The 26323-nt window shown below is 42.0% G+C and overlaps 2 protein-coding genes across 6 annotated transcripts; both read left to right on the top strand.

Annotated features, from left to right (window-relative positions):
• Positions 1-3460: 3460 nt before the first annotated feature.
• On the top strand, positions 3461-21025 carry cep170ba (centrosomal protein 170Ba). 3 transcript variants are annotated; one of them, XM_084013585.1, is made up of 19 exons: positions 3461-3630; positions 4358-4495; positions 6206-6295; positions 7139-7219; positions 7872-7928; positions 8573-8723; positions 11211-11339; positions 12080-12574; positions 12674-13581; positions 13779-13937; positions 14349-14487; positions 14605-16191; positions 17184-17322; positions 17451-17583; positions 17903-18037; positions 18133-18221; positions 18646-18739; positions 18842-18893; positions 18990-21025. In XM_084013585.1, the coding sequence occupies exons 2-19, from the start codon at positions 4391-4393 to the stop codon at positions 19196-19198; spliced, it is 4752 nt and encodes a 1583-aa protein (XP_083869711.1). In that variant the 5' UTR covers positions 3461-3630; positions 4358-4390; the 3' UTR covers positions 19199-21025. The 3 variants fall into 3 exon arrangements, with proteins under 3 accessions (XP_083869711.1, XP_083869710.1, XP_083869712.1); XM_084013584.1 differs by having other exon boundaries at positions 17079-17322; XM_084013586.1 differs by lacking the exon at positions 13779-13937 and having other exon boundaries at positions 17079-17322.
• A 137-nt stretch (positions 21026-21162) lies between these two features.
• Positions 21163-25079, top strand: pld4 (phospholipase D family member 4). Of its 3 annotated transcripts, XM_084013610.1 has the most exons (11): positions 21163-21233; positions 21389-21462; positions 21564-21721; positions 21993-22176; positions 22261-22381; positions 22488-22615; positions 22689-22889; positions 23091-23230; positions 23317-23482; positions 23582-23678; positions 23810-25079. In XM_084013610.1, exons 2-11 carry the CDS (start codon positions 21412-21414, stop codon positions 24010-24012), a joined length of 1449 nt encoding a protein of 482 aa, XP_083869736.1. In that variant the 5' UTR covers positions 21163-21233; positions 21389-21411; the 3' UTR covers positions 24013-25079. The 3 variants fall into 3 exon arrangements, with proteins under 3 accessions (XP_083869736.1, XP_083869738.1, XP_083869737.1); XM_084013612.1 differs by lacking the exons at positions 21163-21233; positions 21389-21462 and having other exon boundaries at positions 21607-21721; positions 21952-22176; XM_084013611.1 differs by lacking the exons at positions 21163-21233; positions 21389-21462 and having other exon boundaries at positions 21613-21721; positions 21949-22176.
• The last annotated feature ends 1244 nt before the right edge of the window (positions 25080-26323 follow it).

Genomic DNA, 26323 nt, shown 5'->3' with positions numbered 1-26323 from the left:
TGACTGTGTCTTGGCCGTGTTCTCTGCCTCTGCAGGACTGCTCAGGTCCACGTCTGGGGCTCTGCAGCTGGTCTGAGACGGGAGAGATGTTCCCCCCGGGCCTCGGGCAGATGGTACAGTCTCTGGAGCAGATGTTGACAGCCAGGGCTCACAGTCTGTCTTTTGGCCAGCTGCATTACACAGCACCACACAGCGAGGCCGAGGTTTGGCCCAGTGTGGCGCTCACCTGACAACCATCCCTCACCTGACTCAGGCTGCACTGCCCAAAACACACGCAGAGCTGGGGCTGCAGCTCCACTACAGGCCTCACCTGGGAGATTTGGTGTTGTGCTGTGTGAGGAAAGTGTCACTCATGCAGCCTGCAAGTCAGACCTCCCCTCTACTTTGGACCAGAGACAGAAATGTTTTCTCTTTAATGTCAAAAGATGGCTGGCATTGCTCTACTCTAAATGTATGAAATATATATAAAGGCAGTGTTACTCTTGATTAGGAGGACAGTGACGAAGGGCATCCAGGTAAAAATACTATTCCATATTTATTTTTCTTTCTAGAGTTACTATAAATACGTTAAACGCTACATAAAATACATATAAATAAGTGTGTCGTTGAAGTTGGTGTTGCAGGCAAACAAATAAGGATTTTGAAGCATCTAGATTCAAAAGCAACTGCAACCAAAATCATGTCTATTTTCTACTTCCATTCCACCTAAAAGTCTCAGTAAAAACAACTATTTTACAATGAATAGAAATCTTCCTTTTTGTCCCTTAATGTCTCTGCAGTGAGTCTGCAAGATCAGCTGTGCAGAGGCAAGCTTGAACTTGCACTCTCCTTACTGACTGCACTGCTGCAACTGCAGAATGAGCATATAAACAAGACAAAACACATCAAAACAGCTGAAGGAGGTAGGAACAGTAGGTGGAGCTCACGCCCCCCAACCCCACCCCTCCCAGGACATGCCATACATGCAGTGTCTCCAGAATAGACCATCGAAGATGCAACTTCGGGTGACGCCATACTACCTCCCCTCTCCACCACGGAGATGTGGATGCACCTCACACACACACACGAGGCTAAACAACTCAAGCACACCATTCACACTGATAGGAGAAAGGAAACAAACAGACAGGGAGATAGAGAGACGCTAGGAGAGGCTGGATCCAAACATCTGGAATGAGGCACCAACGAGGAGAGAGAGAGAGAGAGAGAGAGAGAGACTTGGACGCCCATGTTCTTGGGTGGGACAGGGTTAGAGAGATGCAGTGGTTTTGTCAGCAGAACAAACATGGACTATAAGTAGGCTTGATAGGTTCTCAAAGTAGGTCAAAGTAGGAAAAGTACAGTCGCAACTAATAACATTAAGTGTGTTTCCGTTTCTTTCAAGTGTCCCAGTAAACCATGACAGCGTAACAGTGATCTGTCATGCACGATACCAGGACCCTGAAACTGAAACAGCTAAATGGAATTCAGCGATCCTTCATTTTTCATTATTTACACATGTGCTTTTCCTGTTGACATGTGGCTTCAGTGAAAAGACCACCAGTTGCTATGCTGTTTGATAGCGACTGGTGGAAGGAACTGGTGTCATTATATGGTGAAAGAGCAGGTTTTTTTCATGAGGGTGTGACAGAGGTCAGGGCCCTTGGAAACCGGTTCAGCCTGTTGACGACAAGCCCCTCATATCAAGACTGAGAGCAGGGGTGAAGTGGAGGGGGAAACACGCAAACTTAGTAACCATTTAAAATAAACTGTGCTATTGTTATGATTAACATACTTGTATGAATATTAAATCCATCTCATGAAAAAGTCTTTGAGTATGCAAAAAAAGAGTCATATAAATCCTATGAATTATTATTATTTATTATCATATGTGGGAAATGATTTAACAGTGTACAGATGCCTTATCTCACACGGATGTTGACTGGAGGTCAGTCTAATGATTCTCCTCGTTTTTACTGACACTAAGAACAACATGCGTGTGTTGAAAGGAATTAAAGATGGTGGTTCATATCTGATATGAACTCAGTGAAACATCCTGGCTTTGTGGCTTCGTTGAAATTGCCCTTAACATCCTGAATTTATCTTATGACAAAATGGAAATTTCGCTGGAGATCAAAATGTTCAATTGGATCTAGAGCGCCATCTAGCGGGTATTGGTTTTATGTATGTGTTGGATTACTCCGTATCCACACGTGTAATCACCAGAGATTTTCTTTGCTTATAACTGTAAGCAAATAATTATATAGAGTTCATAGGCTAATTCACGTTGAATTAAATAAGGAGTATGATATTTTAATGTAATGTAGGCTAATCAGTTCTTGTACCTCATAACCTTCACACTTCAACAAAATTAATCAACACTATTTGAATCTGCAGCATTTGCAATAAATATTTTAGCTCGTTGACAACTTTCCTTTTAGTTTAATACATTTTACTTTACGGTTGTCTCGACCGACTCAGCGTGAGACACAAGATAAACAAAGTCCTGTGGCTGTGAATAGAGGCGAAGATCGTCTATATTGGTCGATGTCTCACAAGATGGTTACAATTCTCGTCCGGTCTGCACAACGCATGCGCGCTACACCTGCAATTTAACATTTCAAAGCAATAGCATGAATATATTCCTACTGGTGTTCTAAAACATAAACAAACAATCTTGATATGGAACCCTCAGGGTTTTCTTTTAGTTGTTTTTAGTTTGTGACTAAGGTACATAATAAACATGCAATTTACAGTTGAAAGAACCTGTCACTTGGTGGACAATGTATGAAATGCAGATTGTATGTTTCTATATAGTATCAAACATATTTTTGCATTTTTGTACTGCAATTTTCTTGTTTCTTATCGGCAGACATATGGATTCAGCTTCATCTGCAATAAGGCAATATCGTCCAATATATCTGCCGATTTATCAGTCCAAAGTAGTTGAGCTCTACCTATACTCAACATTTTAATGCTACTTCCACGTTAATGCATCTTTAAAACTATCTATAATATAACACCTTTGTTAAATTTTTTTACTGATATAAATAGATAGACTGATAGAAGGTTTTTACTTAAAAAAAAACGTTTTTACAGTGGGATATTACTAATTTTGCCTCAGTAAAGGTCAGGGATATACATATTACTGTCTATTACTGTCTACACACATAAACCACAAATACCCCTAACAAAAAAAAATCCACATTTTAAATTTATTGGCATTAAATACATGAAACATAACAAAATATAATTTGTTTGTATCGTAATCATACTGTATAAAATACGATCATTAATACTAATACAAAATAATACCCACTATGTAAATATTACCCACTAGAGGGCGTTGCTATCTGTTGTTTTTCTGCATCCCGAAAACAAACAGAGTGAGAGCTCTTACCTCCCCCAGCTCGCGGCTCAAACTCCTAAAGCGTTTGATGGACTTGTCGAGCTACGTCACCGTGTCGGCAGAAGAGGCGTTGGAGGAGAGTTTCGCCCGGATGTCATTCCCAGAGGAAGAAGAGGGTGTGATCGACATTTACCTGTTCAGTCTTACCTGGTGCTCTAGTTGTACATGTCGGTCGTCGAATTTAATCTGCTGTCGGACAATAAACACTGGCTTCACTTAGGAGTAAAACGGAGAAGGCGTTAAAGGTACGTTAACGTTGCGTCCCAACTCAATGGAAAAAGCTTGTTTCGGTGTAGCAGGAGGCTCACTAACGTTAGCTAAACAACCTCACTGTCACCAACAGGCACCGCGGTGTAACGCTAATTTAAAAGAATAACAGCGCTGCCATTACGAGACAAAGAATAGGTTGTAATGTAAAGGTAAACGCTTTTTTCTGGCTAATATTTCTTTGGCAGTAAGGTTTAGTTAACCATGTTCACAGGAAGTACAAACCCGGGCATTTCAACCAGTTAGCTAACTTTACTCACATACGTCAACAGGTTTCCTAGCATGTTTAATAGAAGACATTGTTTAGTTGTTTAAAAATACTTTATATCTGTTGTCTTTTTATTTAAGAAGCAAATGTGCGTCTGTGAGTTGTGTGAACATGCTGATTATCCCCTATTGTCGAATGGAAACCTGTCTGTCTCTAACCTGGCTGACTCACAAAAATATGTTCAGAGCAGTAATTTAATTACATTAATCTCAATAGTAACACTGTCAGACTGGAATTCGTTGGATAAACAGGTCTTACTTAGTTGAGATGTAACTTCCCCTCAGTCATCTCTACGCTAAAGCATGCTTTCACCACAGCAGCCTTGTTCAGGGACACAGGTATTGAATTTTGATCATGCCTCCTGAAAGTCATTCAATCAACTCAGGTTTCTCTGACTTAACTGTCTAATTATCGTCTTTATTGTTGTCTCTTTCCAGGATGCTAAGAGGATCCTGACTCGTGACCCCAACATGAGTGTGACATCATGGTTCTTGGTCAGCAGCTCTGGCACACGCCACCGGTTGCCACGCGAGATGATCTTTGTTGGCCGGGATGATTGCGAGCTAATGCTGCAGGTGTGTCCGCTTGTGCGTTTACAAGCACGAGTGAACGGCAATTTGTGCGCTTGCTTTGGTGACGACATCGTAGAGAAGTGTTTCTTGACACGACAAACGTCAGCAGAGCGTTGTCTTCATGCTAGTCTGTCAAAAATGTGTTTTATACTCCTCACTGACAGGACAGCTTGTCACAGAAGTATGTGAAACGCCAGCGGGAGGCTCCCTGCATGCTTCATGTGTGCATTTCTGAATGTGTAACCGGGTGACAATGCCTCATCACAGAGTTGCCCCTAACAGTCTTTCAAACAATGACTTAAAACACAGCGAAAGCATTCCTCTGTGCTGGTTTTTCCATGCAGGGTCCGGTATAAACACAATTTCTTTGTGGTTTTGGTATAATACTCTCCCTCCCGTTTTCTCCTCACTCTGCATTTAGAACAGCGAAAGAGGAATGTTGCCTCAGAAGCAGTTATTTATACTTTACTTAGTCAGTGCGTTATGCTCAGAAAAACGTTGCCAACCACAGACGTCGGTTACATTAAAAAGTCGCTCTGGTCCACATTAAGGCGTTGCCGGATCCAAGAAAAAACCTCCTCATCTCCCAGTCTGAAATGATACACACATTTGTTTGGTTCTGCTTAAGTGCTCGGGACTGCTTCCTGGCTTGGCACGCACAAATTGTCATTAACCCTTTTTAATCTTGCGTGTCTCTGTTTATGGCTCAGTGCATTTTTTTGTTGCGAACCACAGTTGAATGTCTGTAACATGAGAATCCTGTTTGGCATGAAAAACAGAGATTAAGTGTGGGTGAAGTCCTATTATGTAGGATAGCCTAGGGCCTCAATTAGATGTTTGGACTTTCCATGACAACTGGTGTCTGATCAATGTCTGTATCTCCATGACCAGTCATTAGAACACATGCCTCCCACAATAGTAGTGACCACATTTTGTGACTAGTCCGGTGATGTAGTTATGGTTTTCTAGCGCCAGATCAAACATTTTTCTCTGTGATAACGGGGGCAAAGTGAAGCAAATTGTCATCAAAGTAGTAATGTGGATTTCCCATACTTTAGATGCAGTGCAGTATTTAAAAGTGATTTGGAAGTGCACTGGCCAACACAGACCGTACTTACCAGTTAGTAGGTGGTGTGGAAGAGTTAATTTCAACCCCGCAAATGGTCGATTGAAGGACGGTGGTCATTTTGGTCGGTTTGGCAGTCACTTTCAATCTTTGTGTTTGTTTTGATGAGGAGGCCCAGAGTGCCTAATGAGCAGAGAAGAGAGAACGAGTCAGTCTTGTATAGTTTGTATAATTGATGGAAAGCATATTTAGCAGTAAGCACAGATTTCCACTGGTGAATGGCTGCTGGATCATGTGCCCACGTCACAGACTAAAGCTACACAGGCAGAGTTTGGTAGATTAGGATCATCTATTTGCGTAATCTACTGGAAAGGCTTGTTTGTAGTAAGGGATCTGACTCTGTCAAAATGTCAAGTTTTCATCTACTCACGTGTCCTAATTTAGGTTCATAGTGTAGAAATGAAAATGATGAATAATGATTATTTTCTAAATGGCCATACAGTTTCCCTTGTTTTCTCATAAATAAAGTGGTAGATTCCTACATTGGAGAAACAGAGAATGCATGATGTTTTTGCTTAAAAACTAACTTATGTGATTACACATAATCCCTTCAGCTGTCATGACTTTTTGCTTTACTTTCGTTGCAGTCTCGTAGTGTGGACAAACAGCACGCTGTGATCAACTTTGACCCAAACACAGACGAGCACATGGTGAAAGACCTGGGCAGCTTGAATGGGGTGAGTGAGTCCATCTCTAGTGTCCCGACTACCTGGGAGAAAGGAGCCAGCCACCGGGCTCCCTGAAGACTCTAGTCTGCAACAATTCTCAGAGCACAAAACACCTCTCTGTGTATACTAGAGACGGGGGGGGACGGTTGGTAATCAGGAGACTTGATTTTCCTGTTGGCCTCTACCCCTTTTTTTCCTCCCATTCTTTCTACCTCACTTTCTACTCCCCCGTCTCTCCCCCTTCACTGCTCTGTTGCCACTTCACTGCACCATTCCAATGAAATCCAGAGTTGAGCAGTAGGAGAAGTGTTCATTGTTCTCAGAGACTTTTTCTTTTGGCCTTGGTAACTGCAACAAAACCAATCAGAGCAGAACAGTGCAAGGACCTGCAGCTGAAATCCAATATAGCTGTGTGTTTTTATCTTTTATTTAGTCTATATAGGATAAGATCTGCTCCTCCATTCTTGCCTCTGAACACTTCCAGTATTGTCTTTGTTTATATTTAGTGATTCGATGATAAAATCTGGAATACCTGCTTTGCCAGGTATTAGTTCAGGCAGAAGATAGCTTAATTGATCAACAAACTATGCGCTGTTATATGTATTTACATCTAGCCATTAAGCATTCTACAAAAGCCGAGATAGCCATTGCATAACAGCATAATCACATCAGTTTTAATGTGCTGGTGGATTAACTTTCAATGGGAAAAGGGCCAATTATAAAGCACCTGCTTACAGTATGTGGGTGCGTGCCACAAGGAATTAGACAGCCTGTCACCTGTAAGTCAACACATTTACTTCATTAAAGGTCAGTGCAACTGATTTGAGCTCGATCTTTTCTTTTTCTTTGCAGACGTTTGTGAATGACCTACGAATCCCAGACCAGACGTACATCACCCTCAAGCTCTCTGATGTCATTCGTTTTGGCTATGATATCCTTTTTTATATGATTTATTCAATAGGGCCTGCTTGAATTATATGATACATAGTTTCTGTTCTTTCGTTCAGTTCAGTTGGTGTTTTGCAGCCCAAACTGAAATGAGCTAGTGGCTGGCAGCTTTGTCGGTCACAAATTTTTGAGATTTTATTTTCCCTCTGTGGTCTTGAGCTCCATCGGTATGTTAATCCCCTGTGGTTTTTCACTAAGAGATTTTCAAATCAATTGTGGACAGAAAATCTCCTGCACCCTTTGACCCCCAGAGCAGAAAACGCATGAACGGTGAAACTTAAGCACGATAACACGGGGGCAGAGAGCTGTGTATAGAGGCATCTAGGAATGTTTGTGACTAGTGTGTGTCATGTGATGTTGCACGTTTGAAGAAGTAGGTGTCTGAAGATAGGAGCTTTTTAAATTCTAGTAAGTCTGTACTGTCTCTTTTTTTCCTTCCTGGGGGTTGAGGTGAAAACTAGGCTTGAAAGGAAATTCAATAAAAGTTTTACAGTAACTGCACATCTACCATACTTGAGGAATTTGTATACTGAGTAAGGAGAACCAGACATTAACTGTGAATATATAAATCGATGTATTATCACATTGTTTTCTGAAAAAGTACATATGTTTGTGTCCTTTAACTCCTAATGCACATGCTCATGTGTATATCCTGGAGAGAAGTCAACACAAGGTCCCAGAGGAAGCTCTTAAAGTAAGTAATACTGACAGGCTATGCCCTCTTAGTGTGGCAGTCCTGAAGTGTTTGCCATGAATCCTTTAACGAAGGTGAAGTGCTCTTCTGTTATTTTCATTATAAGTCTGTTGATCATGATTTTCTAATATCACCAAACAAAACAGATGGACGAAACCACACATTTTGCAGCTTTTTCATTAGAGGCATGACACGTGTGTGTGTGTGTGCGTGTGTGTGACCTTTAGTTGGTCAGATTCCTGTGCCAACAGTAGTCAGTCACCTTCGTGAGCTCTGCGGGTTGAAACAAATTGGATAACTGGTGTTAAGAGTGTTGGAAAGAACACATGTTTACTGCCCTTTTACATCTGTGTTTACTGTATTTATCTGTGTGTACGACTCTTCCACATGCAGCCTCTGACCTCACCTTAATAAACACAATGCAACTAACTGTTGCCATAGACTTATTATCTATAATTAACTATTGATCTGGCATTTTACTGTATGATGAAACACTACCAGTTGACAGCTCAGTCTCGCAAATGTGAGTGATTGTCGGCAGAAGGTTTTTCACATAGAAACAAAAATCTAGCACTAATAGAAATATTTATCATGGGTAAAAGAGAGGTTTTCACATCCTGCTTCTGTCCTGTCTCTTTGTGCAGCACGAGAAGTACACCAGCCACTTGCAGCTTAGTTTAAAAGCCCTGCAGGCCAAGGCAAAAGAAAAACAGCAGCTCCAGAGCTCAGAGAAGAGCAAAGGCCTTGTTTCCAGACTGCAAGACAAGGCTGAGCGAAGAGCGCAATCTCTCACAGGTAAACAACTCTATGGACACATACTGTATCGTAGCACATGTGAGCAGGAAGGCAGCAGGTTTTATGAATACAGAAATAGTTGAATTGTTCTTGTTGTCTGAGAGGAACTGAAGTGGATTTGAATACCATGTTCACGCAGACGAGGAAGAGGAAGTCTTTGCTTCGCATGTGTTTTTTTGGCTGTAGATCACTTGATAAGGTGTTTGTGCCGTCTTTTACTGAGCGCTTCCCTAGTGTGCCATCAGGCTGCCATGTGAGCTGTGAGGCTGAGGCAGTAATCCTATTGTGTCAGTCAAGACATGGATCTTGACATCAAGGAGTTGGCAGAATGCAGAAGCTTGCCAGAGAAGCGGAGGGGTTAAAAGTTAAGGACAAGCAGTCTTATCTCTGTCAGCCATTCCTGACTGTTCACAAGAGGTAGGGTGCTGCCAAACACGGCCTGGCTCGACACGTGTCGTAGAATAATTGGAAAGGTGTGCAGGTTTTTGGTGCCAAGTTGGCACTTTTGTCCATGAACCTGGTTGTGGACTTTTTTTTTGCTGCATGAGCTTCCAGTTGCCGTCATTACCCTCCCTGCCCTGAGCTGTACTGACTAAGTCCTGTTGTAAAGTGTAGACAGTGGAACAGTCAGAGAATTCATAGTTCAACAGAAGCATCTTGTGAATGAAGCTCATTCACACTTAAAAAAAAAAACAACCCTATTCCATCTGCTGTTGATTTAGCAATTCTCATGCTTTCTGCTCCATAATCGCCCCTGTGAGCTTCGAGGGAAAACTACAACTGGTGTTTAAAATAGCACTCGGCTCATATCCCATGAAGTGCTTTGCAAATAAGTAATTGAACTGCAGAACAGAAAACGCTCTGCAAGCTAAAATAATGGTAAGTGATCGAAGTGCAGTTCTACCTCCCGTATCTCTAGTGATCCTGTAAAGCCATGACTGCAACCTCTGTTAAACATGCTCATTGAAAGCATGTTCACCCCATGTTGTTGTGAGTCCACCAATGAGATAACAAAACTAGCACCCTCTATCTCGCTATGTACTGCTACAGGAAGATAAAAAGGTTAGGAAACCAAATGCACGGCTGTTTTTCTCACGGTGAAAATGAAGAGTCACTGCACTTAGCTGCACAACCTGCTTATCTCTGTTGACCTAGTGCAAATAGATTCTTTTTGGCTGAATGTGTTTGACTGGAGACCTTGGTATAATGTAGGTTATTTTGGTTTACCCTGGGTTGGATGTTTCAATTTCGTTGTCGTTTTTGTGTACAATTGTGAGTGCGCTTGTTTCCCCCCTGCAGCTGTACAGGATGTGGAGTGTGTCCAATCCTCCAGCTGTCTTCAGGGCAGGACACTTCACTTGTACAGTGTGTGACTCAGTCAGGCCTCCCTTACTCTGCTATTTGGTTTACCAAAGGGGCATGCAATGGATAGTTCACACCTCCCCTGATACTGGTCACATCAGCACTACATGATTTAAATTGTCCGATCTTTTTTTAACCTATTGCTCATGTAGTGACGGAGTGATAGAAATCAGATTGATTAGACTGAATGCAGTTATTAAAAACATTTCATGAAGTCAGTTATTCAGAACAAACATCAAATTGGATTTTGAAACATTTGCTTGACTTTTATTTAATAGGTTATTTTCCAAAAATGTATGCTCTCTGCGTACCTAAAAACCGAGCTGTGCTCAGTCAACATCAGTTGTGACACTCCATGTTTTCTCAAGCTAAAAGGAGAGGACTGTCTAAGGGGAAAGGAATTAGTAACATGCCCCTCTGCTTCTCTCTTCATCGTGTTGATGTCTTATTGTGTGTGTCCAAGGCAACACTGGTGAAGTGCTGTTGATGCTTAGCATTGTGAAGCCTCCACATTGAAATCCAGAGAGCTTGTTTAGCCTATGTATCTGGCTGACAACTGGCTTCTAGATTATCTGATTAGTGCTGTATAGGCTGGCATGTGTGGACCGGCTAGTGTCTTAACACCAGTTCAGAACCAGCACCAGGGAAATAACCCTCATCCTCTCATCACGTACAAAGGTAAATGTGCTAACAGTGAGTGTCACCATCTACAAGGAGCCTCACTTTAGATGTAGATGTTATCCTGTAATGTGTTTTTTATGTTTTTCATTAAAGATTAGGATTAATTTTGTCCCGATTCTCACAAGAAGGATTATGTTTTGGTGGTTTGTGAGATACAGCTTGTATCACAGTTGGACGCTCGCTACTCTCTCTGTGTCATGGGAATGTGGGAGAATTGTTAAAAGCCCAAAGGCTACGTTTATTGTAGCACAATGTCCTTCTTAACTCCAATTTTGTGCAGCATTTTGCTGTGGCAAAATCAAACACAACAACATTGTTTTATCATGTGACTAAATAAATAAATAAATAGGCTAAAGAGGCTGTATAGATTCAGTTCTCTGTTGCTCTCTTTCTTGCCCGAGTTTATCCATGTGCATAATGTGTGTTTGTGCGTTTGTCCGTTAGCTACCACAGATTCCCCGATATCCAAGCCTACTCCTCTCTACGGCCAACCGTCCTGGTGGGGGGACGATGAGGACGCTGCCAAAAAAATAAAGAACAGAGGAGAAAAATCACCGGAGCAGGAGTCTGAAGGTCAGAGAATGTGTCTTATTTTTACAAATAGTACAAACCACACACTTAATTATAATATTTATATCTTCATAGCATAATGTAAATTTGTACTACATTTGTAGTATAATTACATTGGATCTTCACACAACTGGCATGCTTTTCTATCTACTACTATCGGATCCCCTTTGTGGGTCACTGAGAGATGGATGGTGGGAATCTCATGGCAGGTCTCTGGCCGCCAGTTGTGGACTATTAGCCAGGCCGCATCGTGCCAGGCCAGTGGGCATTGCCTGTCTGCCTCGTGATGGATTATGACCCTCTAAGCTTCTGGAAGTGGGGGGTGGAGGGGGGGGGATTGTTTGCCTCATAGTGCCCAGGCTGAAACAGATTATTCCCACTCAGCTACCCTCCGCTGGACTCTGAGCTCCTAAAGTGATATTTGGCTGCATCCAACTGGCAACCAAAGACCAACTGGCGGATTTGTTTTCTCAGTCTAACTGCTGGAATCTTTGTGTTATTTGTGGCTCCCACTTTCAGGGATTGTGCGACTGTGACATTGCAATCATCTGAATTAGTTTCCTTAGCTTTGTGTACCAATGAAGTTTACTTAGCTATTATTATGAGCCTAAAGAGGAACTTCAACACAAAAAATATACAGGTGTTTCTATGACATATTAATTTAATGACACAGTGAATAACAGTTTGTAGAACCGTCACTAATGCTTGCTATGTGTTGTCTGTCCTCACCAATCTTCGAACAGAGCTCGCTAAAGATGTGTCCAGGTATGAGGTCAACGGTTCTCTGTCGGACAATCAGGCCAAGTCCATCTTCTCCTACCGCCGGGAGCCCAGCTACTTTGAGATCCCAACAAAGGAGTTACAGCAGCGACCTGACAAGAAACCCGAATCGCAGGTCCATGAGGTTCCCACAAAAGATACTCCAGATCCCACTGAGGTGGTCTCGTCCACACCCACGCCTCCCGTGGTCCAAAGCCACGCCTCCTTCACCATTGAATTTGATGAATGCACTCCAGGTAAAATGAAGATCAAGGACCACGTGACCAAGTTTTCTTTCCGCCAGCATCCCAAGCTACCTTCCGCAGACCATGTGACCACGCCCACTGAGGTGATGTCACCAGAAAGCAAAGTTGCCGATTGGCTGGTCCAGAGCAACGCTAGCATGTTGAGGAAGAAGTCGCTAGCTGAAGACGTGTATAACACAAACAGTGACCCATCCCTTCTGAAGATCACTAAGAGTGAGTCACTTATACAAAGTCTGTTTATTATTTACCAACACTATCTTTCACTCCAGTAATGTGATAACTCAGGTTAACTTGTTGTCTTTACATCATCAGCAAACCACTGTGAAGATGGTGCTGACAGTGATTCAGAGGATCCTGCAATCAATGGAAGAGAGAGTGGGTCTCCACAACCCCTGAGAGCCTCCCCGCCACAACGCTTCGCCTCCCCTGACTCCGAGGAGCCCTTGTCCTACTCTCCACCTGAGTCTCAGTCCCTATCCAGTATTGGCAAGCCTGAGCCTCACCAAGCTTTTATCATTGAATTCTTTGATGATAACACAAGAAAGAAGCGCTCCCAGTCCTTCACCCATAACTCATCTCCACCTGAGCCCTCAGGCCTCCGGGTCCAGCTAGAGAAGACGAGAAAGAGCTCAAGCCCAACTGGGGAGAAACGAGTCTCATCTCCAGCCCCCAACACACCCTCAACCCAACGGTACACTGTCCCTCTGAAGGGCCCTTCTTCCACAGTGTTCCAAAGAACTGGCTCCCTTAGAAGGGAGAAGACAGAGGATCGGATCAGCACCAACTTTTCCTCTCGCTCGGGTTCCTCTGTGTCTATAAAGCCCTTTTGCAGTGTGGGTCGGAGGTCCAAACTTGCCCAGGAATTTAAAACAGAATTTCTCAAACAAGCAAAGCAGACCTCTTCTGTCAGCTTGGAGAAAAATACATCTAGTCCCGCTACAACAGCTAAAACAGAGACGATGATCGTATCCCAGACTAGTCCCCCTCCATCTAGGGCATCTAAATCTTCCTACCAGCCACAGACTTCCTCTCCTATCCACCAGCCCGTTCCCCTCAAGGCCCCTGTGATGCCTGCGGTGTCTCAGAGCGTGGAGGTCAAGAGCCCCCAGGTTGGCCCCAGGAACGAAGAGGATGACAGTCTGAGTGACGCAGGAACCTACACCATTGAAGCAGATATTCAAGATAGAGAGCTAGAAGAGGCACGGAACAAGATTGACCAGGCAAGTTTCTTTTTCCATTTAACTTAAAGAAATCTTGCTAATAGAAGGCATGTTGCTTAAAAAAAAACATGCATCTGCTTCATCTGCATCATGCAGTGCCTTGTGTCTTGGGAGAAAGTTCTACTCAGAAAGAGCCATGGACATTGGCAGTCCCACCTTCCTGCACTTATCAACTTGCACTGCTTTGTTCCTGACAGGTGTTTGGCGTTTTTGAGAGCCCAGAGCGAACCAACCAGAGCAAAGCAGAAACATCATCAACAGTTAGGCCTGTTAGTGTTGAGAACAGGGAGCAACATAGGGAGAGTAGCTGTGGGGAAGTGAGGCCAGCTCCAGAACAGGGACAGAGTCTGGTAAAGGTAAACTAAAGACAGTTGATTAATGTGCTAGATCAGTAAACATTAATGTTTAAGCGTACAAATCGGCACATTTTGCTCTCTTTGATTTGCCTTCTTGGGGTTTCTTCTGTCTTTTTGTGTTTCTCTCTATTGATCTCTAGATTTGCCTAATCTTTCTTTACAGGTTCTGGGTTCTTCATTGTTTAGTTTTTTTCTATTCTAACCAAATATAAGAGGGACCAAAAATCCTCATTTGTATAACAGTACTCATACTTACTCATGAAACAGCTAACATGTGGTATCTTCCGACTTGTTTGTCATATTAGCATTGCTTTTTACTAAGGAAATCATATCATTAGAACTGTGTTCAAAATGTTTCATACATTTTTTTTAATAAGAGATGTTGAATAAGTTGTATGTTATCTCATGCAGGCTCAGTCAGCAGGTGCAGTGTTACATGGGGCTCCTAAGTGGATGTCTTGCTGGGCCAGCTTGGCAGACAGCTACACAGAATCTGGTCCTTCGTCTGGCCTCTTTGACATTTCTTCCCAGATGGAGCTGCCAGGAGGGGGTAAGCCACCTGACGAGACATGAGTCTATTTGAAATGATAATGAGATCCTGATGAATATGAATGATGTTCAGTTTTAGTGTGTGATATTAATATGCATTAAAACTGTTTCACTTCAGCACGAGGTACAATCATCCACAAGGCCACGCTTGGCCGACATCACGACACCTCCGACTCTGACGGTGCAAGAGCTCGGCGCATCCTGCCCCAGGTACCACTGGGGGAGAAGAGTGACATTCCAACTCCCAGCATTCATGTTCATTACGACCTGCATTCAACATTCGATGTAGGCGAGGATGGCGTGTCCACCCGAAGGTCTCAGGATAGCCTTCACAGGTTATCAGTGCTGGATGACTTAGACCCTGACAGCCTGAGTGATGCCAGCAAGTCAGATGATGGTTCCATTATAGAGAAAAGGAGCAGACCACTGTCCGACAGAGAAGAGAGGAAAAATGAGGACAGACTCTCGGCCAAGTCAACATCATTCTACATCGAGGAGGAGGAGGAGGAGGCTGAGTCCCAACCTGAACCTGGGAGCTCAAACTCCAGCACTCTTAAGACTGACATAAAACATCCAACCAAAATGTTCTCAACAGCCACCCTCACCAAACAGAGAGGGAACCAGGACTCTGGGAAGATCAAGCCCAGTGTGTCAGCTCCTGTCCTGCACCAGAGTACACAGAGTCCAGAATCCAAAGAGGGAACTGTATCTGCATTAATCAGACAGGAGAGCTTCACTAAGGAGCGGCCTAGCAATGCCAGATTGCCCAACATCTCTAGCCTGCCTGTTCAGAGAAGCCTGGACCCTGAATCTTTCCAGGGTGCCTGTAATCAGGACACTCGTTCTTACCTCAAACAGACGGAGGATGTTTTGGCGGTTCTGGAGGCCAAACTCCATGCAGGACAATCAGAAAATACACCGTCTCCAACAATGGACTCTCTTTCTGCAGAGTCTGACGTGGATACCTCCAGTACAGTCAGCCAACATAGCAATAAGACCAGGCCAAACATACTAACTAAAAATCCGTCTGTTAGCGGCCTCAATAGGGAGAGGTCTTCAGCCAGTATAGTCAGTCAGGACTCGAGTCACCAGTCCACTTCATCAGAAAAGTGGCGCTCTCAGGGAGAAGATGGCAATGGCAGGACCGAGTCTGTCAGGAGACTGATTGGACTGAGACGTGGTGTTGGGAAATGTGGCTCCACAGACTTAAGTGACGACCCTCAGAGCTTACATTACTCCGATAGGGAATCTAACAACCACCAAACTCACAAAAAATACACGGTGCCCCTTCAAAAGGAGGACGCCAAGAGCTCCAGAGCGTCCCAGGCCTTAAATCGTGCCCACAGCTTGTCTGCCCCAAGACCCACCAGAGCCTCCATGCTCCGCCGGGCTCGCCTTGGAGAAGCGTCAGACAACGAGGGCACAGAGACAGAGAGGGTGTCCCTGGACCCAGGCAATGCCCCCGCTAAGCAACCCCAGGAATCCAAGAAACTCTCCAGGCTGGATTTGCTGGCGATGCCTCGTAAGCGGACAAGCTCGTTCAACACGCCCAGCGACACTGAGGCCTCTTCCACCAGCAGCTCGGTTCGAAGGGCCTCTGCTCCGGGGTCGAAGGCTGCAGATAGGCAGCAGAAAGCCCTGCCCAACAAGGCACCCGTCACTCGTGGACGTTCAAGCAGTGCAAAATATGCCAGCAGCACTGCAAGTGAGTATAATACCGATGCATTTAGTTTGATATATCTTCCTTGTTTTACCACTTTCTTCTGTCTAAGTCAAACCTAGTAAGAAAATGACTTTGCCTGGATTGAAAGCATTACATGAACCAAAGTGGTGGATTGGTTTGATGCAGTCAGTCCTCAGTTTATACACTGTTTCAGGACATAACATCTGGGTTCTCTTCTTCAGCAGTTTTATTTTCATAAAAGTGTTATTGGGGAGGGGAACTGACTCTACTTATACTTCCATCAATAACACTAATAATCCATATTCTTGTAGTGGCGCAACGACCAGCACAAGCAGCGCTCTGAGAGTTTGGTTATTTCCCTGACCTTGAAATTCACTTGTCTGTGTTTTGGCGCCGGTGCACAGATGGCAGGAGCAAACCGGAGTGCTTGTCGTTGTGTGATGCAATTAAAAAGGGCCCTCATATAACAAGACCTTTTTTATGGATACAATTAGATTTCCGTTCATCTGCACAGTGTTCTCGTGCAGTTAATGGTAATCTGAGGACTCTGGGGCCCTGATTAAGGTGTAATTCTAGCCATGTACAAAATGGTACACCACCCAGCCTTCACTATATGGTACTTGTCTGGTACTCAGCTGCTGTACTGTGGAAATCAAGTACTCATTTCAGTTTGTGAGTGATTTTGAATTGGAGCCACCTTCCTGATCAAATTTAGCTGTAGAAATGAGCACTTCCACAGCTACTTGTCTTTCTCTTTGTTCTGGGGAGGATATTGGTGACAACATCTAACATGCTTGGTGGTATTTCTCTTGTCTGTATTCTTTGATGGTATTTCCCTTTTTTCTCTTCTGTTTTCCGGTCTTCTTTATCCTCCTTTTCTGTAACTCAAACCAATTCACAACGCCAAGGCTCCAGGAGACGACAGAAAGGCTCTGACTATACTTCTACGTCAGACGAGGAGTACGACTCAAACCAGAGCACTCCTAAACACAAACGCTCCCAACCTTCCTCAGCTTCCCATAGCCCACGTAACCAGCGTGGGCCTCAGCCGGTGGTCGCCCTGCGTCCTTTACCCCGCAACACAGATTCTGAGGACAACAATGATGGAGACGCGTTCCACAGTTGGTCCAACCACAGTTCTGAGATTGCACGGTAAGGAGAAGTTTGTTTCTGGTGGACGTGCTAATATGATTTCCAAATGTTGAATTGATGTGTTGCTCTTCCCCACTGTATTTCCCATTAAAGGGCTATCTTTCTAACACATGTTCTCGGCCTGCCAGGTTGAGTCAAGACCTGGCTAAAGACCTAGCCATCTTGGCCAGAGAGATCCATGATGTGGCAGGTGATGGTGATCCACAAACCCCGGGAGGGGAGAGCAGTGCACCCGTCTCCACAGTAACCGCTCATGAACAGGTACATGAATCGTATTATTTGGGCTGTTGCTGCTTAATCTAACACACTGAGGCATCAAATCCATAAAACTGAAGATGGTTATTTTCTTCTTTCATCCTCTTCATCACAAAGTGTCTCTCACTGCTTTTGTGGCCGATTCTTATAGAGTATATTGTGGTGACTTCTTTTCATAATTTGAAATAGTCATTTTTATCTCAATCACTAAATTGTAATACTGTTTATTAAGGTTGTATCTCTTTGTTTAATACATCAGACAAAGGAGACTATCCATCTCTTTACCTGTGTCATAGCATAACAACAAAGTGTGATTGTGTCGCAGCTGGTTCATCGTATTCCAGAGGCTGGATTGAATTACAAGAGAGTCCCACCAAGGTCTTCATCTACAAGGGAACCGAACCGGAGCTTCAGTGACCATGAGCAGAACTCCAGGCAGCAAGCTCGGAGCAGAGATGAGGTCTGACACATTATGTCCCCTTCATCTCCTTTGCTCACAAACCTCTGTGATGCTGGCACTGAAGGATCGTTATAAAGTATTGTGTTTTTCTCCAGGTCAATACGGACAACTTGATGCTGAATCCAGTGTCTCAGATCACCATGGCCATCAAAGAAAACACTGAGCAACTTGCTGAAAAAATCAAGTAAGATATTATTTGCTTTGTCTGGGTTTGATGAAAAGCTTTATTGACCCGTCTGACAACCAGACTGAGCCAATAATCTTATTAAATGAGTGCAACAGAGTGAGTCAGCACACAGAGTTATAGTCTAACTGACAATATGAGACAGAGTAATCTTCTGAACAGATTAGATGTAGATTAAACAGTTGGTGTTTCTATTGTGTTGATGTAACCACAATTTTTCACAGTTTTTGTTGTTTTTTTCAACCTATATTTAATTTTTTTAAATCTGCAAGATTTCAAAGAAGAAAAATATGTTAGTGTTGATTGGATGTAGTTGTACTTGGTCACCATAATCAAAAAGTAGGGTCTCCCTTTGCCGGACTTAATCAAGAGTGGCTGGGACACAATAATAGAGCGTCCCTTTAATATGTCATTCTGCACACAGGGTGCTGTTTCAGGACAGGATGGATATCTGGGAGGAAATTGAGGCCAAGGTTAACTCTGACAATGATATCCCTGTTGTCAAAACCTCCAACAAGGTTGGTGACTTATGGTTAAGTTAAATAAACAATTAATTTTATTTCTTCAATGAATTAATGCAGTTTGATTGTTTGAGTTAAGATTGGACATCTGTATTTCAGGAAATTACATCTATCTTGAAAGAACTCAAGAGAATTCAACGACAACTTGAGGGTGAGTCAACTTGACCCTTGAAAAACAATATGATATGAATGGCATCAATAATCTTCAAGCTGTTTTATTTTGATATTATTCCCCCCCCCCTCCCAGTTTTTAACACCGTCATGGAGCCCAGTGGGCAGTCTGAAGCCTCTTCGGTCTCTTCCTCACCTGGAGTCCAGCCCTCCAGATCTCCCACCTCACGAGACTGGAGAACGATCCACTCCGTGTCCAAACGCGGCGGTGGGCCGAGACCCAGTGAGAGTGTCAGGAGAGCAGCTGTGACACCAGACGATCTCAGATCGGGATATTTGGTCTGAGATGTGACACAAACCCACAGGTTGAACTCTAGAAACGCAGGTGTCGGACCATTGTATACACAATGAAACCAAGAGGGGGAAGTGAGACTGTGTATACAGAACTGTAGCCACCTGCATTCAGACAGACACACTACTGCACTACAAGCACTACACACCGACACATTGGTAAAGCCTGCACTTAATGCCCTTAGAGACGAAGATTTAAGGAAGTACCAAAATACTTCAATAGACGTCACCTCTGACAGGCCTCAAAGATTCTCTCTGTTAGAGGACAACCTCGTCATTTGCCAATGGTGGTGATTTTAAAAGCTAATTTTATATACGTGGTTTATTTGACAACTGGCCTGAGAATAATCATCTCAGGTAAATCTACTAATATATAAGATTTCTATGTTTAATGAAAAATCCAATTTTTAGGAAATATTATTTCATTGATATTTGTTTTCGGTAGAAAGAACTGCAGTAACACCAGCAGATCTTAGTGTACTGTGTACTTCTCAGTGAATTCATAGCCTCTCGTCATATATTTTCTTTAATTTCGTTTTCCTTTTGTTTGCCACTTTTCTCTTGGTGGACCAGATTTATTGAAGAATATAAAAAGTATTTATTGGGGGTCTTTTGTGAGACACTGTAACCGGGACAACATGTCTACGGGAGGGATCGTATAGACTTTAGTGCCAGACCAATTAATGTTATGTTACACAGTTGTTACCAGCCAATTTCTTAATGATTTTTTCCTGATAAAATGTCCCAGTGTAACGACTCTGTCCAGGCCCTCAGATGGACTCTATAATATGTCCAGCTGGAGATGAATATCCCTCTGGAATGTGCAGTCCGATTGGTCAGACTGGTTTACAAACCTGGCAACCACAAACTCAAGTGGCAATAAAACAAGAGTTTAAGCATTCCTGGCCCTCCACCAGGTGTGTTTTTGTTCTTGTCACAGATGGGGGGGCGTTGTTCAAACTATTTTTTTGTTTTGAGCTGTCAGCTCTGATGTTTGGCCAAAGACAGTCATCAAACCACTGACAGGATTGAGTCTCCTTTATCTGTGTTTGTACAGAGCACAACACCCACACCTCCGTATGCTCAAGAGCTATCGGAGCGCTGTGGTAAGATTTGATATTTCCTCTCGAGTGACAAGGTCGCTTCTGATTGGTCCAATCCTCTCATTACATGAGAAGTTATATTATTTTTGCATTGGAATTGATCAAGTCAATTGTGTGACACTGTAATTCTGATTATTAGTTTGTGACATTCTGTTCAATATGTAAATATCTAAAAAAGTTTATATCATACAAATTACCTCCCGATCTTGTCTTTTGCACTAATGAAGTACAACACAGTTCCCTCGATGCTGCAAACTGAAAGCTGACAGATTGTAAACATTTGATAGCGTTGAGATTAAAGCAGGAAAGAAGGCGACCCAGTACACAAGAAAGTTTCTGTTTCCCTCTTCCCAGACCAGATTTGACATGTGATTGTAATTGGGAACTACCTAATACGTGCCACAGAGCTGTGTGGGACATTGATTGTTTACAAACTCAAGCAAAAATGTAATGTTTGTCCTATTGACTTCACTTGCTGAAAGTGTTGCTGCTATTGTTCTTCTATGGGATAGTATCCCCCTTTGCTTTACTCCAACTTAGTCAAAGCTACAGTAGTTTAAAGAGCTGAAATGTAATTTTTTGTCAAATGTGTTTCCCCTTCCCCTTCTTTCACCATAATCATTTGGTTGTATCTTGCTGTCTTGTTTGATGGTATTTATTTTTGTGTGTGTGTAATTTGTTAGATGGTGATTGCAGATTTTTCAAATAAATATGATTAGTAAAGTTTTTTTGTTACGACTTTTATTTACTCACCACACTTTTTAAAAATATAATGTGTCAAAACCTGAAATGAAAGTAAAAACAGGAACTGTGCTATGATAAACTCGATAATAGATACATCACTTCAGCTCATTTTCGGGTGGAAGCTGGAGGGGAAGACACTAGTATAGTGTGAGCTCTTTCAAGTCGTAAAATATCTGCTTTGTGTAAGTTGCTTTTGCTTTAAATACTTTGTAAACCAAACTTCATCTGATATTTAAATGATCTGATATTGAAAGAAAACTGTCATTCGTGTGCTCTGACTACTATCGTGGTTATTTTCTGTCTGAGATGATCATTGGCTGCTTTTGAACATGAATAGGTGAGGAGCTCTTGAAAGGCAAAATGCCCCCTACGTATAGCAGGATTGATGACGATGATGTTTCAAACAAATGGGTAGGACTCGCATCAAATATTCTCCAAGATATTCACTGCTTTGGTACGACACATTCTTCTAATTTCTAGACTTGTTTTTCTATCAAACTTCGTGTTGTTAGAGGGCAACCAGCTGTGTGACATTAGTTGTGGCTTTGGGCTGTCTGACAGTCCTGGGGATCCTGTTAGCCATCGCTGTGCTGGAAAGACCACCAGCCCCCAAAGAGCATGTGACACTTCCTCAGGAAGATGAGGGCAATTTCTCCACCAACCAGTGCAGGTAAAAATCCCACTAAATGAATTGACTCGGTAATAATGGTAATGATCACTTTCAGATTTAAGTTATTATATGATAGATCTTAAATTCAATACTGTGCAGCAAAAATAATGACATACCAGTGTTTCCTCTTCTTAACTTCTTTTTTTTTTTTTTTTTTACACCTATTGACTTAATGGTTAATGATTATCTAAATAGTTTCTCTAAAGTATAATTTCTCCGGTTTCCAGCAGATGTCTTCGTTTCTCAGCAGATGTCTTTGTTTATGTCTTAGCATGGCACTGGTGGAGAGCATCCCTATACATATGAAATACAAAGGCAATGCGACGTTTGGGATCTCTCTGGAAAGAGCCTGGAAAGATCTCATCTCCGTGGCAACGGATCAAGTGGACGTGGTCTCTTTCTACTGGACTTTAACTGGGGAAGACATTAACGTTATCTCTCCCTCTGACATACCTGTGGGTGATCAACTAAAATAGAAAACAATATTTGCTAAATACATCGTTGTTTGTGTAAAAGGCCTAATATCGTGTCCTCTGCAGGGAAGGGACATCCTGAAACAGCTTGAGGAGTTGCCCTCCAGGAACGTCTCGGTCCGCTTGGTGACCAGTGTTCCCACCGTTCGAACAAACTCCACGGATTTAAAGATCCTAAAACAGAAAGGTTTAGAAATTGACTCCCTGTTCTCCCCATTTACTGCAGTAGGTTTGGATGTTTGTTGTTTGCACACAAGTCACTTAACTGCAGCCCCCTCTCTGGTTGTCTGTAGGAGTGCAGGTGAGGAAGGTGAACTTTGGACGCTTGACAAGGGGCGTCCTCCACAGCAAGTTCTGGATAGTTGACAGAAAACATGTGTTCATTGGAAGCGCCAACATGGACTGGAGGGCTCTCACACAGGTAACGCCTACATTTACAGGTGCTTATTTCACTCCTTAAAGCAACGACAAACAACATCATAATTCACTTTTAGGTGAAGGAGCTGGGAGTAGTCGTCTACAACTGTTCCGGTCTAGCAAAGGACCTTCATAAGATTTTCCAGTCCTACTGGGTAATGGGACAATCCAACAGCTCCCTTCCACAGTCCTGGCCTGCAGAGTATGACACCACCATCAACAAATACCACCCCCTGCTGTTGAAAACGGATAATGTCTCCAGCAGTCTTTACCTCACCGTGAGTTCCTTAAATTTCAGTTCCTTTTTACAGGATAAATGGATGAAATGCAGAGGTTTCTATTTACACAGAAGTGACCATTCTGTGTGTTTGACAGTTTCAGCCACCTCTAAACCTCGAACTGTTATCTCATGGAAGTCAGATTTGATGGATCAAATGTTTTTGTTGGTATTATTATTCATTATTTGCGTCTCACCCCAGGGTTCTCCACCAGCATTCTGTCCTCCATCAAGGACTCAGGACCTGGAGGCTATTCTCTCCATCATCTCAGAGGCCCAACACTATGTTGATGTAGCCGTCATGGAGTACTTCCCCACCACACGCTTTGAAAAGCCTCAGAGGTGACCCCAGAAAAGAAACTTGTTTCCATTAAGCGATTCCCCCCTTTTGCATGAATTACTCACTCTGGATTAATTGAACTGGACAGGTACTGGTCTTTCATTGATGATGCCATCAGGACAGCTGCATTCGAGAGGAGGGTTAAGATGCGGATGCTGATCAGCTGTGGGCGGGACTCTGATCCAGCGATGCTCTCCTTCCTTCAGTCTCTAGCCTCAATTGACAGCCCTCACCAAGACATCAGCATCCAAATTGTAAAAAAAACAACATGAAATAACTGAAATCTGATGGGAGTAAACACAGATCTTTGTCTCTGAATTTTCGTATACGTTTGCATGTCATTTGCTTCTCAGAAATTGTACATTGTACCTGTGGGAAACCAGTCTGATATTCCATACACCAGAGTGAACCACAATAAATACATGGTGACTGATAAAGTGGCTTACATTGGTGAGTGACAGATTATCTTCAGGATTATTATTCCCACACATTACGCATTTAAACTCAAGTATGTGTGTGATTATGTGTTGAAGAGTCTGTTTGTTGTGGATTAACGGACACATAACATTGTTGTCCCTTAGGTACTTCCAACTGGTCGGGGGACTACTTTCTGACCACAGCTGGAGTGGGTCTAGTGATTTCCCAGCATGCTCCTCACCCTGTATGGAAGACAAAGGCCCTGCAGGGTCAGCTCAGGGCAGTCTTTGACAGAGACTGGTACTCTGAGTTTGCTGTAGACCTTGCTGACCTGGGGAACCATCCAGATTGTGCACTATCAAGATAACGGAAACTCAACAAGGCCATACTCAAGCCATAGTCTTGCTTTGCGTTGCTGTTTTTATATAAGTGTTTTTTGGTAGATTTTTTTCTCACGAACGTGAGAAACAATATATAAGTCATATACTTTAAAATGTGTGCTGAAAGTGAGGTTAACAAGAGCACTTTTTGCACTTTTACTTAGAAATAAGGTTTATTGAGTGATCAGGTGGGTATTTAGTGTTGATTTGTTGAATGTATGTTACTGACTGTATACTACATTTGTGGTTAATGTACTTTATAAGAAATGGTCCACATGCAGAATTCTTGAGAAAAGCAATTACAAGATTCATAACTCATAATAAAGTCTTCAATTTTACAATTTGTCAAAAAAATGTTTTACCATTTGGTTTGGTCCCCCGTGGATTGAGTGCCGTCTGGAATACCCTTCCGGTGAATGTGTGACAAAAATGCAAATTGAATCTGCAGTGGCTTGTTGTTTGGGTAGCACTTAACAGACTTGGTGGGTATTAGCATCCTCTCACAATATTGGTTGTATGATCTTGGCTGCACCAGGGGAGGACGTTTTTAGCTTTTCAGCACATTGATAGATTGTCTGAGAAGGCGTAGTTGTATTAGCTGATGGTGGCATATAAACAGCGATCACAATCACCTCCACAAATTCCCCATAGGGAAATAGAAAACAGTTTCAGTCTTCAGTCAACATAACACAGAAGGGCACCAATGTTCAATAATAGGGAAAGAAAATCCCCCTCCAATTTTTTTTCTAGGTCAAGTCTCTGAACTGATAAATATCGGTCCTCAGATAGCCATGTCTCTACAAAACACAAGATACACTCAGCCCTGTAATCTTTCAGGATTCGGATTGTTTTGTAACGCAAATCTGTTAAATGTATCACAACTATAAAACTATAAATTCTATAAAAATATATTATCTTTGTCAGTTATATTGCAGATTAAGGTGCTGGTGCTTTTATTTGTCACTTTTAGGTATGTACCCTATAGCATGCACAGAAGATACAGTACGTAGAGTTATGTAGAGAGCAACTGAGAGAACATCCTCTGTGCTAAAGTACCTGCTGTGTTATGTTTCATGTTGTCGAATATTAAAAGTGTATAAAATATTTAAAATACAGTGTCATCTTTATATATCATAATAATCTTTGTATAGTAAGCCATAAAAATGTCATAAATAATAATTTAGTATAGTATAAAGTGATCAAACATATGTCATAATATAGTATGCCATAAAAGCATCATGACAAATGGCATAATATATGAATTATCCCACAGTCATAGCATATCCCAGTCATAGCATAGTATGTCACGAAAAAATTTGATAGTATCACACAAAAAGGTTAGAATGGCAAAATAAGTTCATAGTATAGTATGCAATAAAAATGTCACAAAATTATCATAGTGTAGTATGTTAGAAAAAAGTAATGAAAAAGTCATGGTATATGCCATCATGAATTCAAGTGAAAGTATAGTATGCAGTGTTTTTTTTTATAATGAACGTCATAGTATAGTGTGTCATAGAATAGTAATACAAATGTCATTCAAATATATGACTGTATAGAATTCCACAAAACATTTCATGACTAAATTCATACTCTAGTATGCCATGAAAAAGTCATACTATTGAAGGTCATGAAAGAAAAACATGATAACTGAAGTTATCAGAAAAGAAAAGTTAATAGAACAATATGCCACAATATGCCACAAAAAACATGGTATATTATGCCACACAAATGGCATTAAAAAAGTTATAGTATCATCTGCCACAAGACATATGTTATAGTATTCTATGGAATGTTTCATGACAAACTAACTGTATTGTTTTCTCAAGGGCATACCATACTATTACATTTTTATGGCCTACTACACTATAACATTTTCTATGACATGCTATATTAATATTTTTATGGAATATTATATATTTGATCGCCTGCAATACTGTTAATTTTTTAAGAGATACTATGTCATTATTTGTTATGGCATGCTATACAATGACATGTTTATGGCATACAATGTTATGACATTTTTATAACATGTATTTATGTATTATTCTTTTTTCATTACATACTACATGAGGACATTTTTATGACAACTACAATGATTTTGTTATGTTGTACTATGCTATGACATTTTTAATGTTTTTGTTATGACATAGTGGGACTTTTTCATGATATTTTTATTAAATACTATATGATTTTTTTTCTTTGTGGCATATGATACTTTTAAATTATATTATATTGTGTTTTCTTTTTTTTTTTTGCATATCAGAATTTGTCCTCTTTGTTGCAAACTTCACTATG

This window comes from Eutrigla gurnardus, assembly GCF_963514095.1.
Source record: "Eutrigla gurnardus genome assembly, chromosome: 7".
NCBI classification, from domain to species: Eukaryota; Metazoa; Chordata; class Actinopteri; order Perciformes; family Triglidae; genus Eutrigla; species Eutrigla gurnardus.
The sequence above is the reverse complement of the archived record's forward strand: the minus strand, read 5'-3'. Positions and strand labels throughout refer to the sequence as shown.